General features: G+C 44.5%; 1 protein-coding gene across 1 annotated transcript in view; it reads left to right on the forward strand.

Moving 5' to 3' along the window:
* LTBP2 (latent transforming growth factor beta binding protein 2) overlaps positions 1–14,244 on the forward strand; it is a 134,240-nt gene that overhangs the window by 88,205 nt on the left and 31,791 nt on the right. Inside the window, exons 10-13 of the mRNA XM_035108559.2 lie at positions 5,800–5,922; positions 7,634–7,798; positions 10,114–10,344; positions 12,306–12,325. Coding sequence (XP_034964450.2) covers positions 5,800–5,922; positions 7,634–7,798; positions 10,114–10,344; positions 12,306–12,325 — 539 coding nt within the window. The remainder of the gene's footprint in view (positions 1–5,799; positions 5,923–7,633; positions 7,799–10,113; positions 10,345–12,305; positions 12,326–14,244) is intronic.

Genomic DNA, 14,244 nt, shown 5'->3' on the forward strand with positions numbered 1-14,244 from the left:
AGACAACATGGGGTTGGGGGGCAAACTTCCATCCCTTGCTGGGGCACAATTAGTGCCAGCACCTTCTGTCAAGAGTCTGGGTGTAACCCTCGACACCTCCCTCTCTATGGAGGCGCAGGTTACAGCTACAGCAAAGGCGGCATTTTTCCACCTCTGCTGTGTTAAGCAGTTGGTTCCTTACTTTTCTCGCCCTGATCTAGCCACTGTGACCCATGCGATGGTCACCTCCAGGCTTGATTATTGTAATTCGCTCTATGCGGGGCTGCCCATGAAGCTGACCCAGAAACTCCAGCAGGTGCAGAATGCCGCGGCGAGCCTGCTTACAGGGTCCTCACCATGGGACCACATCCATCCCGTGCTACATCAGCTGCCCTGGCTCCTGGTGAAGTACAGGGTCAGGTTTAAGGTCCTAGTTCTAACCTTCAAAGCCCTATACGACCTGGGACCCTTGTACCTGTGGGACCGCCTCTCCTAGTATGCCCCGCGGAGGACCTAACAGTCCACAAACAATAACATCTTGGAGGTGCCCAGCCTCAATGAGGTTAGACTGGCCTTGACCAGAGCCAGGGTCTTTGCGGCCCTGGACCCAGCCTGGTGGAATGCTCTGCTGCAAGAGACCAGGGCCCTAAGGGGCTTTGACATCTTTCCACAGGGCCTGCAAGACGGAGCTGTTCCACAAGGTCTTTGGTCGGGGCCCAGTCTGACCCCTCTCTTCTTACAAAACACTGCATACAAGAGGCCTCTTTAACTTTTCTCACCGGCTCATGTAAATAGCTGAGCCTGGTGAGTACTTAAGGCTCCCAACCCCTATAGTTGTAATTTGTGGGTTGTCATCTGGTTTTATGTGATTTTAATCCGATTTTAAGCTGTATTTCACTTGATTGCTGAATTTTATGTTTTAATGTATTTATATTTTGATGTTAGCCGCCCTGAGCCCACTTCTTGCCAGGAAGGGCGGGGGTATAAATAAAAGTTATTATTATAATTATTATTAATGGAGAGGGAGATCCTAGCCTTCTTTAATCCAGCGCTCAAAAGCAACACTGCCTCCTCAATTCCCCTCTGCCTTGCATATAGCCTTCTATTTTTAGGAGCTCTTTGCTGTGTTTGCACTTGGTTCACCTTCTGGCAACTGTGGAGTGTGTGCCCAGCAGACCACATTTTGCCCAGAATCTGGATCTGAAGGCCTTGCCTAGGCACTCGGAGCCATTTGGCTCAATGAGCACTGGAATGAGACCACACAGGATGCCTGGGATCCTCCCCAAGTGGGGGAGAAGAGTAAACGAGATGCTTAAAGCTAATTTTTCAGGGTCTTTGGCTCTGCTTCTGTTGCCAAGCTGGAAAAGAGCCAACAAATGAATGGTTAACCAAGTTTTTTTTTCTTCTTCCATTCTTTTGCTAACACAGCCATATAAAGTGGTCTTATACTAAATCAGGTCATTTGTCAATCTGGATCAGTTTTGCCTACGCAGATTGACAAAGACTCTGTGGTTTTAGGCAGGATTCTTTCCCAATCCTACCTGGATATGCCAGAGATCTTTGGCTTTTTAGCATGCATTGTTTTTGCTCGGCCATTGAGTTATTGTCTCATCCACCATGTGCTAAGGAGAAAAAATGCCAGTTCCCTTCAGTAGTGGTAGAGTTCAGACATTACACTATGTGTGTATTCTCATGCTGACAAGGTTTAATTTGAGCCATGTGCAAGGAATACCTCATTCTGGAAAATGGGAAGTAAAACAGAAAGATTAGAGCTCCTCTGAGCATGTGCCATGCATCTTTTCTTCACTACTGATAACCCCCCACCCACCCACACAGTATTAGCAGGCAAATTTCAAATGTTGGGAGATAAAAATGCTCATAGATCCCATGTGATAATCCTTATGGAAAATGTGTGTCCTTTCACTGCTAAGAACATGGAATATTCAGAAGAAGAATGGGGAGATAAGTATTTCACAATCCACTGAATAAGATTTTATATACAGAAAACCCCCCTTTTTAGGTGTGACTGATAATGTGTGTGAATGCACACATGTGCATGGCACTGGACTTAGAAGTGACCCAGAAATGTCATAAAAGATATCACTAAAAGGGAAAAATGGAGGCGGGGTGGGGTGGGGTGGGGCAGAGCGGGGGCAGAACAAGGTGTTTCAATTGCACACAATTTCACGTAAGCACACAAAGACCTGGAATGGAACCCCTGCACAAATTGGGGGTTGCCTGTAATTGCCTTTGTTTTCAATGTAATTTTAAGTAGCACAGGTTTGAATGGCACAGACAGCACAGCTATCTATTCAACCAAGCATTCAGCAATGTTGGATGGGATTCACTTAACAAATCCCATCAGTGGAAGTCCTGTGCAAGGATTTCTGCTTGTGCAACATTGCTTCCCCCCAAAAAAATTGGCCCTAGGGGTGGGGAAGATCACCCAGAACAGTGCATGGGGAGGGGAGAGGGGGGACTGTTGTGTCTGTCAAGCTGAAATGCTTGCTGTTATGGAACAATCACCTTAACACAACATCAAATTCTACCCATTGTTCTGTGGTTACAATCCTTTCCATCTTGCAACTTGCATTGTCTTGACCAGTAAAGAATAATCTACTAATAACTACCTATTCTGTGTTTCTTGTTCCCTCTGGCCATCATGGAAAGAACTCTCCCCAAATCTTTGGAAACCTGGTTTTCTCAAAAACCTGACACAATTGAAAGGGCCCCTTTGTTTGTTGTGAGCATACCATGTATCTCAGCTGGGCTGTAAGCAAGTTATTTGGGCCCCTTCTTGGTGACGCTACTGAGTGATGGGGCCAGAAGAAGCTGTTACCTCTTCCCTCCTGGTGTGTTGTTGATCATAGTTCTTCGCAGGCACCTGCCACTTCTGGGAGCTTCGCCATGATTAGCAAACAACGTCTGACCCTTTCTAGTCCCTGGGGGGGGGGGTCAGAGGCCATAAAGCCCAATTGTGCTGCTGGCATGGCAAGTGGAAAGAACTTGCCAGAGGTCATGTGGTGGGTTGGTGCAGAGCAATTTAGCACATTCTGTTTCCCTGACAGCTCCTTGAGATCTGGAGCCCTCCCCACCAATCTGTGCTTCCAAATTCTCGTGCAAATCTTTCCCATTATTACAGGAAGATGTTTATTTAATCTAATGCTGTAGTGTGGGCATCCTGTCAATGGATCATGTGCAAATAGTGCCCCCACCTGCTCATGTAAAGGAATGATCACTTGTGACCCATTTGTGACATTTGCACACATGTGGCTGAGAGTGTTTTCATACGTCAAGCTTTGTGTTCATGTTTATCCGATGTTGATGCAGAAAAGGAGGTCTAGGAGAAGCATCCGCAAGGAGATTAGCATTATGGCTAGGATGTGCTTCACATTCACATTACAATCCAGAATCAAGCCAAGGCTGCTTTAGAGTTCCTTTTAAGTGATTCTTGTTTCAACTGGAATTGTAGTGTGAAAGTATAATGTACATAGGCCAGAAAACTCATTATCATTGCAGATGCATCTTCTCTTATTTTCTGTATGATGAGACATTCGCATAAATAGCTAAGAGCTCAAAAGTGATTTAAGCTTTGTGTGAAAATGCCTTTCAAGGTCTGGAGAAGTGCAAGAACATGACATGGCATATGGTTTTAAAACTATAATTATTAAGGTTATTTATGTATGCTACTACTGCGGCCCATGTTTTGTTAGCCCCCAAATGGAAAACAAGTGAGGTCCCAACTAAAGAAGAATGGCAACTTAAGTTGACAGAATATGCACAACTCGCAGACTTAACATATAGAATAAGAGAACAAGAAGAACATATGGGAATATATGGGAATTAATTGTGTACAGCTGAAACACTGGCAGCATTAAGATAAATTCAACAGTGTAAACAAGTTTTGATGGATGCAATAATGGGAATACTGAATGGTATAGTTTTTGTAAAATATGCAGGGATTTATGATATGTAAAATGAATCATGGAAAGAGAAGAAGGGAATATTTTAAATTGTAAAACAGAATATTCATCCATCTATCTATCATCTATCTATCTATCATCTATCTATCTATCTATCTATCTATCTACCTATCTACCATCTATCTATCTACGGTATCTATCTATCATCTATCTATCTATCTATCTATCTATCTATCTCCATCCTATAATTATATAGTTGCCCTAAACTGGAAATCCATACCACATCTTGTGTGACTGATTACTTTGGGAGGAAGAGAATTCAGAGTGTTCTGAGCCCCACAGTACAAGATAGAACCTCAAATTGGGCTAGGTAAAACTAATGGCCTGATTCTGTTTATCAGGAGTGGGGAACCTCAGGCCTGGGTTCTCTGCCCAGTCCTTGGGACTCTCCTCGGACTATGCCCCCTCTCTCCAAGCCACCTCCTTCACTGTACTGGTCCAACTTCATGCCTCCTCAAATGCTCTGAACTATGCCTCTTCCTTCCTTGAACACAACATTCATTTTTAAAAGAAACAATAAACAAGATAAAAGACAGGCTAAAGGAACAAAGAAGGCAGTTCCGTCTAAAATTCCATCTCTAATGCCTAAACCACAGGAGGAGAGAGTGCTCTTGTGCTCATGTTCCATTCTCTTATTTCCCACAGGCATCTGGTTGGCCACTGTGAGAACAGGATGCCGGACTAGATGGGCCAATGGTCTAATCCAGGCACCCCCCAAAACTTGGCCCTCCAGCTGTTTTGGTACTACAACTCCCATCATCCCTAGCTAACAGGACCAGCAGTCAGGGATGATGGGAATTGTAGTCCCAAAACAACTGGAGGGCCGAGTTTGGGGGTGCCTGGCCTAATCTATCAGGCTCTTCTCATGTTCTTTTGTCCTTAAGGTTTTAACATGGTGCCAAAAAGATTGCATTGCAGCATTGGACAGCACCAGAGGGCATTCCAAAGTTGGGCCAATCCCACAGAAAGAAGCTGTCTTCTTTGTGACTACATAATGTACCTTTGTTGAAGAGGGTACTTGAAGAAGGGCCTCTACAGAAGTCACAGGCAGGCTGGTAGGAGAAGATTTGTTCCCTCAGATAAATCCCCCAGGCCATTAAGCACTTGAGAACACCATCACCTTAAATTGGATTCTGAATAGGCTGTCAATGTAGTAATAAGAGCAACCCTGACTACACCAGACAAAATTCTGGTAGCCAGATTCTTCAGTAACTGAAGCTTCTAGGTTTTCTTTTAAGGACAACCCCATGTGACACATCACAGTAACCCAGCTGAGAGGCTACCAGAGTGGGAATCGCAGTGGCAAGCCTATTTCTGGAATCACCAGACTCAGTCTGAAGCTGGTAAAAGACATTTGGCTTCAAGGGGAAATGCTGGAACAAGGAGGTGCCCCCCTAATGGCTTGGCTGCTCTTTCAGGGAGAATGTAACCCCACCTAGAACTAACTGTACACCAGGTTCCAGGACACAAGAACTGTTTCATCTCAGTGCCTCCATCTTGTCAGGATTTAGCTTCACGTTACTGGCCCTCATCTATCTAGCCCATTACTGAATCCGACTCTTCGAAGTGCTTAATAGGTAGCTCTTACAAAGTCACCTGCCTCCCAACCTTTCCTTAACAGCTCTAACTTTTTATATCTGTTTATACTTGTGGCCCCCGCCTCCACCTGTGAGCCCCCGCCCCGCCCCCAGCATTCTCTTTTGCTTGGTGATCCCATCGCCTCTGCTCTGTCACATCAGGACTTGTTCCCTTTGCAGGCAGATCCTCCTTGCAGTGCCATTTGTGGGCAGCACCAGAATAGGTTGGCTAATCTTGTTCTCTCTGTTCACCTTTATAGATATCAACGAATGTCTAATATTTGGCATATGCAAAGATGCAGAATGTGTGAACACTCGCGGCAGCTTCCTCTGCACTTGTAAGCCTGGAACCATGCTGGACCCATCCCGCAGTCACTGTATTTGTAAGTGTCCCCAGATAGACCATAACAACTCCCCCCCCCCCAATCCATCTTTTTCCCATTAGCACAATAACTGTATGGGTTAGATCAGGCATAGGCAACTTTGGCTCTCCAGATGTTTTGGAACTACAACTCCCATGATCCCTAGCTAACAGGGGCAGTGGACAGGGATCGTGGGAGTTGTAGTTTCAAAACATCTGGAGAGCCAAGGTTGCCTATGCCTGGGTTAGATCATAAGGAGTTTGAAGGAGTGGGCAGTTACACCATGCACCCAGGCCCGTCCTAGCCATAGAGGCTAGTGGCGCGGAGAACCACGGTGCCAGGCGCTGGAGGGCGCTGGAAGGGCGCCAAGTGAGCGCAGGGTTCCGGCGATCTGGCCAGGACTGCGCTCCACAAGCTGAGAGGCTGCGCCGCGTCTCTCTCCTTCTCCGAGGACTCCGCGCTGCGTCTCCTTCTCGTTTCCCCAGCGCTGGGTTCCGCTCAGTCGAGCTTCGCCACCAGCGCGCGCACAGCGCCCAAGCAGCTCTTGCTGGTCCCACATTGCATGCGCTGGTGGCGAAGCTTGACTGAGCGGAACCCAGCGCTGGGGAAACGAGAAGGAGGCGCAGCGCGGAGTCCTCAGAGGTGCCCTCCCGCTGCTGCCGCGGTCCACTTGGCACTCCCGGGTCCTTGGAGAGGCTCTGGAGCCAAGTCTGGCCGCTCAGGAGCTGGTTTGGCCAGCAAGGCGGGAGGGGGCTGCCTGTAGCCCACCAGCTCATAGAAGGGCGACTGCCTCAGCATGATTGCTTTGGTGCTGCACTTTCAGAGGGGGGCGCTGGAGGCACCTTAGCGCCAGGGCGCTGCATGCACCAGAGAGTCTAAAACAAGAGGAAGATGCTTTCCCTTTTGCTTCTGCCCATAATGATGATGTCATCGTTATGAACCAAAAGAGACTTGCCAACTGTCCCGCTTTGGGCAAAAGACCCCCTAATTTTTAAAGCTGCTCTGCTTCTCTCTTTTAAAGTGAATTTCCCAGTTTTGCCTTTGTCCTGATCCATTTTGCCTTCGTTATAGTTTCCTATGACATGTTATAGTCGATTCAGGAAAATTTTCCCCAAGCTGACTCAAATTTGGTAAATCTAAGCACAAAAGCCACACTGCTCTGCTCCCCTCATTAAGAATTTAATTTGAAATCTTAACTGAAATGTGAAGTCTTGCATAGTCTTGTTGCAAAACCTTTGGCATGAGCTACCAAACTCTATGATTTGGCAAAGTTTCTTAACTGTTTGGTGGTGAATTTATTAGCTAGCAAGAGATGATACATAGATTCAAATCTCAAAGTAGAATAGTGTTTTAATCAACTCTTCATCTTAAAGCATGATGAAATTAAGCATCTGAAATGCTTCTTGACTTTGAATTCAATTCAATTAAATGTGTATTAAAATAGCTCCACTGTTTTTCTTGCCTTCATTTTCACTATTGGTGAAGGAGTGGACAAATGGGTCCACTTGGAGATGAACAAGAGGAGCTTAACAGTAGGATCCCTATACATGTTTGCTCAAAAGTAAATACCGCTGTGTTCAACTGGGCTTCTAGTAAGTGTCATAGGATAATTCCCTTTTACCGGGGAATAAATCCCATTGCACAGTAGGATTCACTACTGAGTAAACATTCATAGGATTGCACTGAAAATCTTTGCTTTTCAAAGCTGACTAATCAACCATTTGTGTTTCAGCGGATAAAGCAGTTTCCACAGAGCAGGGGCTGTGCTATCGCTCAACTGTCAGGGGAGTCTGTGCCCTGCCACTCAATCAGCACATCACCAAACAGATCTGCTGCTGTAGTCGTGTTGGCAAAGGGTGGGGAAGGAATTGTGAGACGTGTCCATTACCAGGATCTGGTAAAAACTCTGCTTGTTCTTTTGGACCTTTCCCCCTGCCCTTTCACTTTCTGCAGATTTTAAACTAGTGGCTACTTAGGGTATTCCGGCTCTTTATCAGAGCAGCAATACCATTTGCAATTCTCTGCCTGAAATGGGATTATAAAGCCTTTAACTTAGAGACATGTGATGAAGGCTTCTCCAGTGATATACTGTATTCCTTTTCATCTGATGTTGTTACTTGCCTCAATTCGGCAAAATCCATCATATCTGCAGATGTTTGTGTACTTTAAAATTATATCCCTGTAGTATTTTAGTTAACCGATGGACAACAGAAGTGGATTTTGCAAGCCCTTATGGTGGCTAAGAGACTTATACCTCCCTGTCTATTGCACAATCTGATCACCTCCCTGCCCCGACTGCATTCAAACATATTTCATATAGGCATTAGTGTCACACGGATACATACTTGAACATCTATAGGGCTTATATTAACTTATACGTTTTAATTAAGATTTGTGTACTGATGGTCACTGCATCCACAATGTAAGTTGATGGTGGTCTATTGTTATTATAATGGTTATTTTTGTATATTATTATTATTTTGTTTTTTCCTCTCTCCTTTAAAAATAAGAAAGAAAAAAAGAAAGAAACCAGATTAGTCCAGTGCCACTTGTTGACTATTTGTCATGAGGTAGTGTGAATGTATTTGTCATGAGGTAGTGTGAATGTATAGCATTAGATAGAAAATGAAGTATTAGATAGAAAATGATAGTATTAGATAGAAGTATTAGATAGAAGTATTAGATAGAAAATGAGGTATCTGAAGAAGTGTGCATGCACACGAAAGCTCATACCAAAATATAAACTTAGTTGGTCTTTAAGGTGCTACTGAAGGAATTTTTTTAGATAGAAAATGAATCATTGAGCACTCAAAAGACCATAAGCACAGCATAAGAAACTGAGAGGAATAGAGAATTATAAGTATGGCCTCTCAGCCCTCACACAACACTGCCTTACAATAAAACTTTGCCCCTTCCTGCACCTCCTTGTAGATACTCTGACAGGGGTAGCCAATGTGGTGCCATCCATATGTTGTTGAACTCCAGTTCCCAACAGCCCTAGCCAGCATGACAAATAGTTTGGGATTATGGGAGTTGCAGTCCAGTGACAACTGGAGGGCAGTGTATACTGGTTAGCCTGCACTATGAAGGCTTCTGCCTTTCTGTAGTTGCAGTCAGTGAGTGCTCAAGCTGCACCAGACATGAACCAGTTTAGCATTTCTCATTAAGTGCTGGAAAATGGACTCTCAATGTGCATTTACTTCTGAACATTGTGCCAGCCCAATACACTTTGCCACCTGAAGCAGATTTGAAACACCACCTACTGCCTTTGGGACCAACACTTAAAAAAAATCTTGCTGCACTATTCAGGCACCAGTTCCTGCCTTCATCTAGTCCCCCGCCCTTTGTGGTGTTGCCTGAAGCAGGCTGATTCACTCTGGATGCTTCCTGTTTTTTATGTGGTTCCAAGCAGCAACGATGTAAACAAAAAGGAAAAAATGTATCTTAAAGATGCTGGAAAGGATGGATATTTATTATTAAATTAGCTAATTTAATAATAAACATTCGTCCTTTCCAACTTCTTTAACATACATGGTTTCTTTTTTTGTTTACACCACTCTGCTGTGAAGCAGGGCAAGGCCTGTGTTGCCAAATGAACTTTGTGGATGGCCCTATCAGATATGCCCAAAATCTACAGTGATGAATTAAAAGGGGGTTTGGGGCTTGCAAAACTTTATGTCTGTTTATTTGACCTTTGTCTCTTATGCAGCCTTAACATGCAGTAGATCCCTTGGTCTTTTTGTTACACAGCTGCTTCTCTTTGACACACACACACACACACACACACACACACACACACGGGGGGGGTGTTTCCATGTGGTTATATTTTATTGTCAACTCTGACAGAAAGGGCAGCCAGTTTTGAGTATCGGTTAACAGTAGTTTGCATTTACTAACAACACACCCAGCCCTGCAAACATCTTTCTTTTTGCTGGCAACTTCCAGCCTTCAGTGCTGGTTCCAAGTGGGTGTAGTCTAAACATGTTTTACACATGTCAGAGAACTGTGTTTCGATTGTGGCAGATACCTTAAATAAAGAAGAGGAAACATGGCCCAGCATGTCTTAACGGGATAGCAGAAAAACAACAGTATCCTTACTAATGCATTAGATTGCGAGAGATGTCTTTGTGCTCTTGGCTATTACTTTTGTAGCTTTCCCTGTTCTCTGCTTCATCAGATTGTATATCATGTATATCTCTCCTTTCTTTGCAGAAGCCTTTAAGGAGATTTGCCCTGCAGGGCACGGCTACACTTACTCCAGTTCTGACATTCGAATGTCCATGAGAAAAGCAGAAGCAGACGAGCTCCCGCTCAGCTCAGAGGAGCAGAGCAAAAACAGTGGCCGGCTTCCCAGCTGGGCAGTAAGGCAACAACAGCTGCAGGAGGTCTTGCGTGGAGATGTCGTAGACACGCTCCCGGGGGCTGACACCTCCGCAGGAAAGGGTATAGTAATACTCGTGTAAATCCAACTGGTTTGAGTGAATTAAAGGCAGTTCACAAATTTCCAGTGTTGGAATGGTTTCAAGAGTCTTCTAAACTTGCACACGAAAGCACACCAGGACTGTGTTATCTCAAACTAGTTCATCAGGCCTCCTTCCATGATGAAACTTCAATAATACTAGGATGAAAACAAGTACGGCGGAAACAGATAACAAAACAGTAATATTTACCGTAATAAAACAAACAAGAACAAAACAAATAGCAGAGCAACAAAAAATAGTGGGGTAGGAGAGCTGAAATAAATTCATATCTGGCAACCAATGTGCTCCTTTGGTTTCAGATAGTACATGGGTAGACGAGTCTAAAAAGCCCAGGGCACAAATTTTCATGGCCCACTAGCGCAAACCGATGTACAGTATATTTTGCTGTAGGAGGCTTAGTTTGGTCAGAAGTGAGTATACACTTCCAGACGTAACCCTAAATACATCACTTCTGGTAAATGAGCCACCATAGCTGCTAGAAGGCCATGAAAATTCATGTCACAGGCTTTCGAGACTCGTCTACCCATGTACTTATCTGAAACCAAAGGGGTGCCTTGGTTGCCAGATGTGAAATATATTGGCATTGTTTTCAGCTCTCCTACCCCACTAAAATCCCTTTAAATGACTTAGACTGTGAAGACAAGCACCCTTCACACACTACACAGGTTGCAAATGGGGCAGCTGTGCTACACTGCTGGTCCCACTCCAAACACCCACACATTGCACTGTGGCATGTGGCAGCACTGCCCCTTTGGGTATGTGGACATGCATAGAACATAAAAAGGGCATACTTTTGCCCACCTACAAAAAGGAGAGGCAAACAAATTAATCATCCTGAGGGGAGGGTAATCCAAGGTTTGGGGACCACTATAGAAAAGTCCCTGGTTCGGGTAGAACAGGAGTTGCCAACATGGCACCCTTCAGATGTTTCAGGATGCCAATGCCCATCTTGCCTGACCATTTGCCTTGCCTTGTTGACTGTTCCTGAATCTCAGGAAGGTTCACTTCATATCCAAGTACTGTACCTTACATCTGGCTAATGGTCTCAGAAACGAATGCTGCCGTCATGGATATGCTAATAAAAATACTTACTTTTTGTATAGCATATCTAAGTGCTCAATCACTTCATGTGCATTATCCTATTAATTCTTGAAGTGCTGTTTTCAGCATTATAGAACTCCTTCCCTATGGGGTTCTAGCATCTAGTTTCATTAGACATCTTCTATTGTATGCTGAAGATGTACCTTTCTACCCTGGCCTCTTGATAATTAAGGCATTTTTGTGGGCTCAGCCTCTTCTTTGTTTTGTTTAATCTAGACCAGGCATCCCTAAACTCGGCCCTCCAGATGTTTTGGGACTACAACTCCCATCACCCCTAGCTAACAGGACCAGTGGTCAGGGATGATGGGAATCGTAGTCCCAAAACATCTGGAGGGCCGAGTTTGTGGATGCCTGATTTAGACTCTGCTGCTTTTTTCTAGAATTGGTTTACTTGCTTTTTTAACCATGTACAATTACTGTTATATAATTGTATGATTGTACTGATCCAAGCTGCCCTAGACCTTAAAAGTGAAGGGTGGGTAAGAAATATTATAAATAAATACATACATGGGAACAACATGTGTGCCGCCTTGGTTTCCATGGCAGAAGAAGGGCAGGGTATAAGGGTAAGAAAACGAATAAATAGAATTTCTGGGAGGTGGGGAGGACTGAAGCTAAGGAAGCAGAGGCTTGCCTGAAGCCACCAGGCAAGTTCAAGTCTTGAGCAGTGGCATTACTGAGTGACACCTCAGTGATAAAGTGTAAAGTAGCATTTGTGCAAAATCAAACAAGGAAATTTGAATTCCAAAATGAATTCTGACTGCACTTTCAAATTTATTTAATTAATGCACCTACAAGTAATTCTCTTCTGTCATTTTACAGGGGATTCTGAAGAAGATCAGGTGAGTAAAATTTCTGCTGCTAGCAACTTAGAGGCTTAAAATGCAGTGAAGTCATTTTTCCTTGCTGTGTTTCAAACCACATTTGCAGAGTGTTGTTCATGTCAGAGAGGGGGTAGGAGTACCTTTACATGACTTTTTGGGTTTCCCCATTCCCCTCTTGTTCGTGATGCTGTTATCTACACACGACTGTCTGAAATATTCACATTACTGTTTATTCCGCATCCAGTTTTCTAGTTGGATTGAAGCTGGTTTTGGGGTGTGTGTGTGTGTGCCTCAAACAGCAGTGTTTGTCAGGGAAACTACAGGATCAATATGAATTGCAGCTAATGCCATGTGAGTATGGCTTCAGAAATAGCAGTGGGAGTGTACGGAATACAAAGTAAGCACTAATGTGAGCATACCCTTAATGTTTGGGATGTACATCGCAAATGTGTAGTTAAAGAACTGAATGAATGAAGAATAAACCATTTTCAGTAAATACTTCCTGAAGTTTTAATAAAAAGTGATATGGAAGATCCACCTTAGGGTTAAAACAGGGGTCCTCAAACTTTTTCAGCAGGGGGCCGGTCCACTGTCCCTCAGACCTTGTGGGGGGCTGGACTATATTTTTTTTGGGGGGGGGAATGAACGAGGGACAATGAGCGGCTTGCGAAAGGGCTCTGGAGAGGGACTGGCACCAACATAGCCCAGCCCTCTTCCTCCTCTAGTCAGGGCAGGGAGAAGCCAGGAGGAGGGAGGGAGGAGGCGTCGCTGCTGTGTGAGGGAGAGGGAGGGAGAGGGAAAGAACACGTGCGCTGGCGATCCACGTGCTGGCAATTCGCGTGGTGATTCCCGGCCCATCCGCGGGCCGGATTTAGAAGGCAAGTGGGCCTGTCCCGGCCCACAGGCCTTAGTTTGCCGACTCATGGGTTAAAAGATAACCTTGTAAATTCATCCTTGTAATGTCCTCATTTAAAAATAATTAAATAAAGACTTGGAATATGTTTTTTGACGTGATATACCAGATCCTAAGGTGCAGAGCAGAGAACAATCAAGCCCTATTTTTAGTGGGCCATTTGAAAGACAGGAAGAAACAAAATGTATAATGGATACCTTAGCAGCTGCTAAAATTGCTTTAGGGACATCTTGGGAAAGGAAAGAATGCTTCTAAAATGTCTGCCACGTTGCGCAGTGAAATTAACTTCATTTTAGAGCAACCCTAACTGCAGGTTGAAGAGGGCTAGGAAGGAAGGAAAATGAAAGAAAGATTCAGAAACATCTGGCATATTGCATAGAGAAATTAACTTCACCATTCAGCAGTCATTGCTGCTGGTTAAAGGGGGTTGGGATGGAGCAAAGGTGCCTCTTTAGGGCTGGAGAAGAGTTTTGCTGGTGGAGGGACATGCCCTTTAAAGAGACCTCCACTGCGCTGGCAGATACCTCCACACCACAGGCATATATCTCTGTGGAGGGCAGTTAAAATGATAGACACTGAAACAAGCATTCCAGGAGCAGGGCATGGACAGGATGGCAGCAATTTGAACCCACTGTATCCAAGTCCCCTTCCTTCATTAGACACCAGAACCAGTGCCCCCCACCTCAGCCTGGAGCAGCCCCCCTTTCTCCACTGGAAACCATGTGTAATTAAATCACATGGGGGTGGGGAAGGACAATATATCCTCTGCACACAAACATGCACACCCCCAACATCTAACACCTTAATCAGCAAAAGGTGGCACAGCTTTTGAAGTGGCTGTTGATTCACCAGTTTCCCATCCCACTTAAGATTGTACCGTAAGAAGTCAAAATATAGACTTCTAATTCTTTAATAGCTGTTGGATGGAATTTGTGCTCTGTCAGAACTGAATTAATATCCAAGATAAGTCTCAGAGTATCTCTTTTCAATAGTATGAGCGCTCCATCGTTTCTTTTGTGTTTTA

Source organism: Zootoca vivipara, chromosome 1, assembly GCF_963506605.1.
Source record: "Zootoca vivipara chromosome 1, rZooViv1.1, whole genome shotgun sequence".
Lineage (NCBI taxonomy): Eukaryota > Metazoa > Chordata > Lepidosauria > Squamata > Lacertidae > Zootoca > Zootoca vivipara.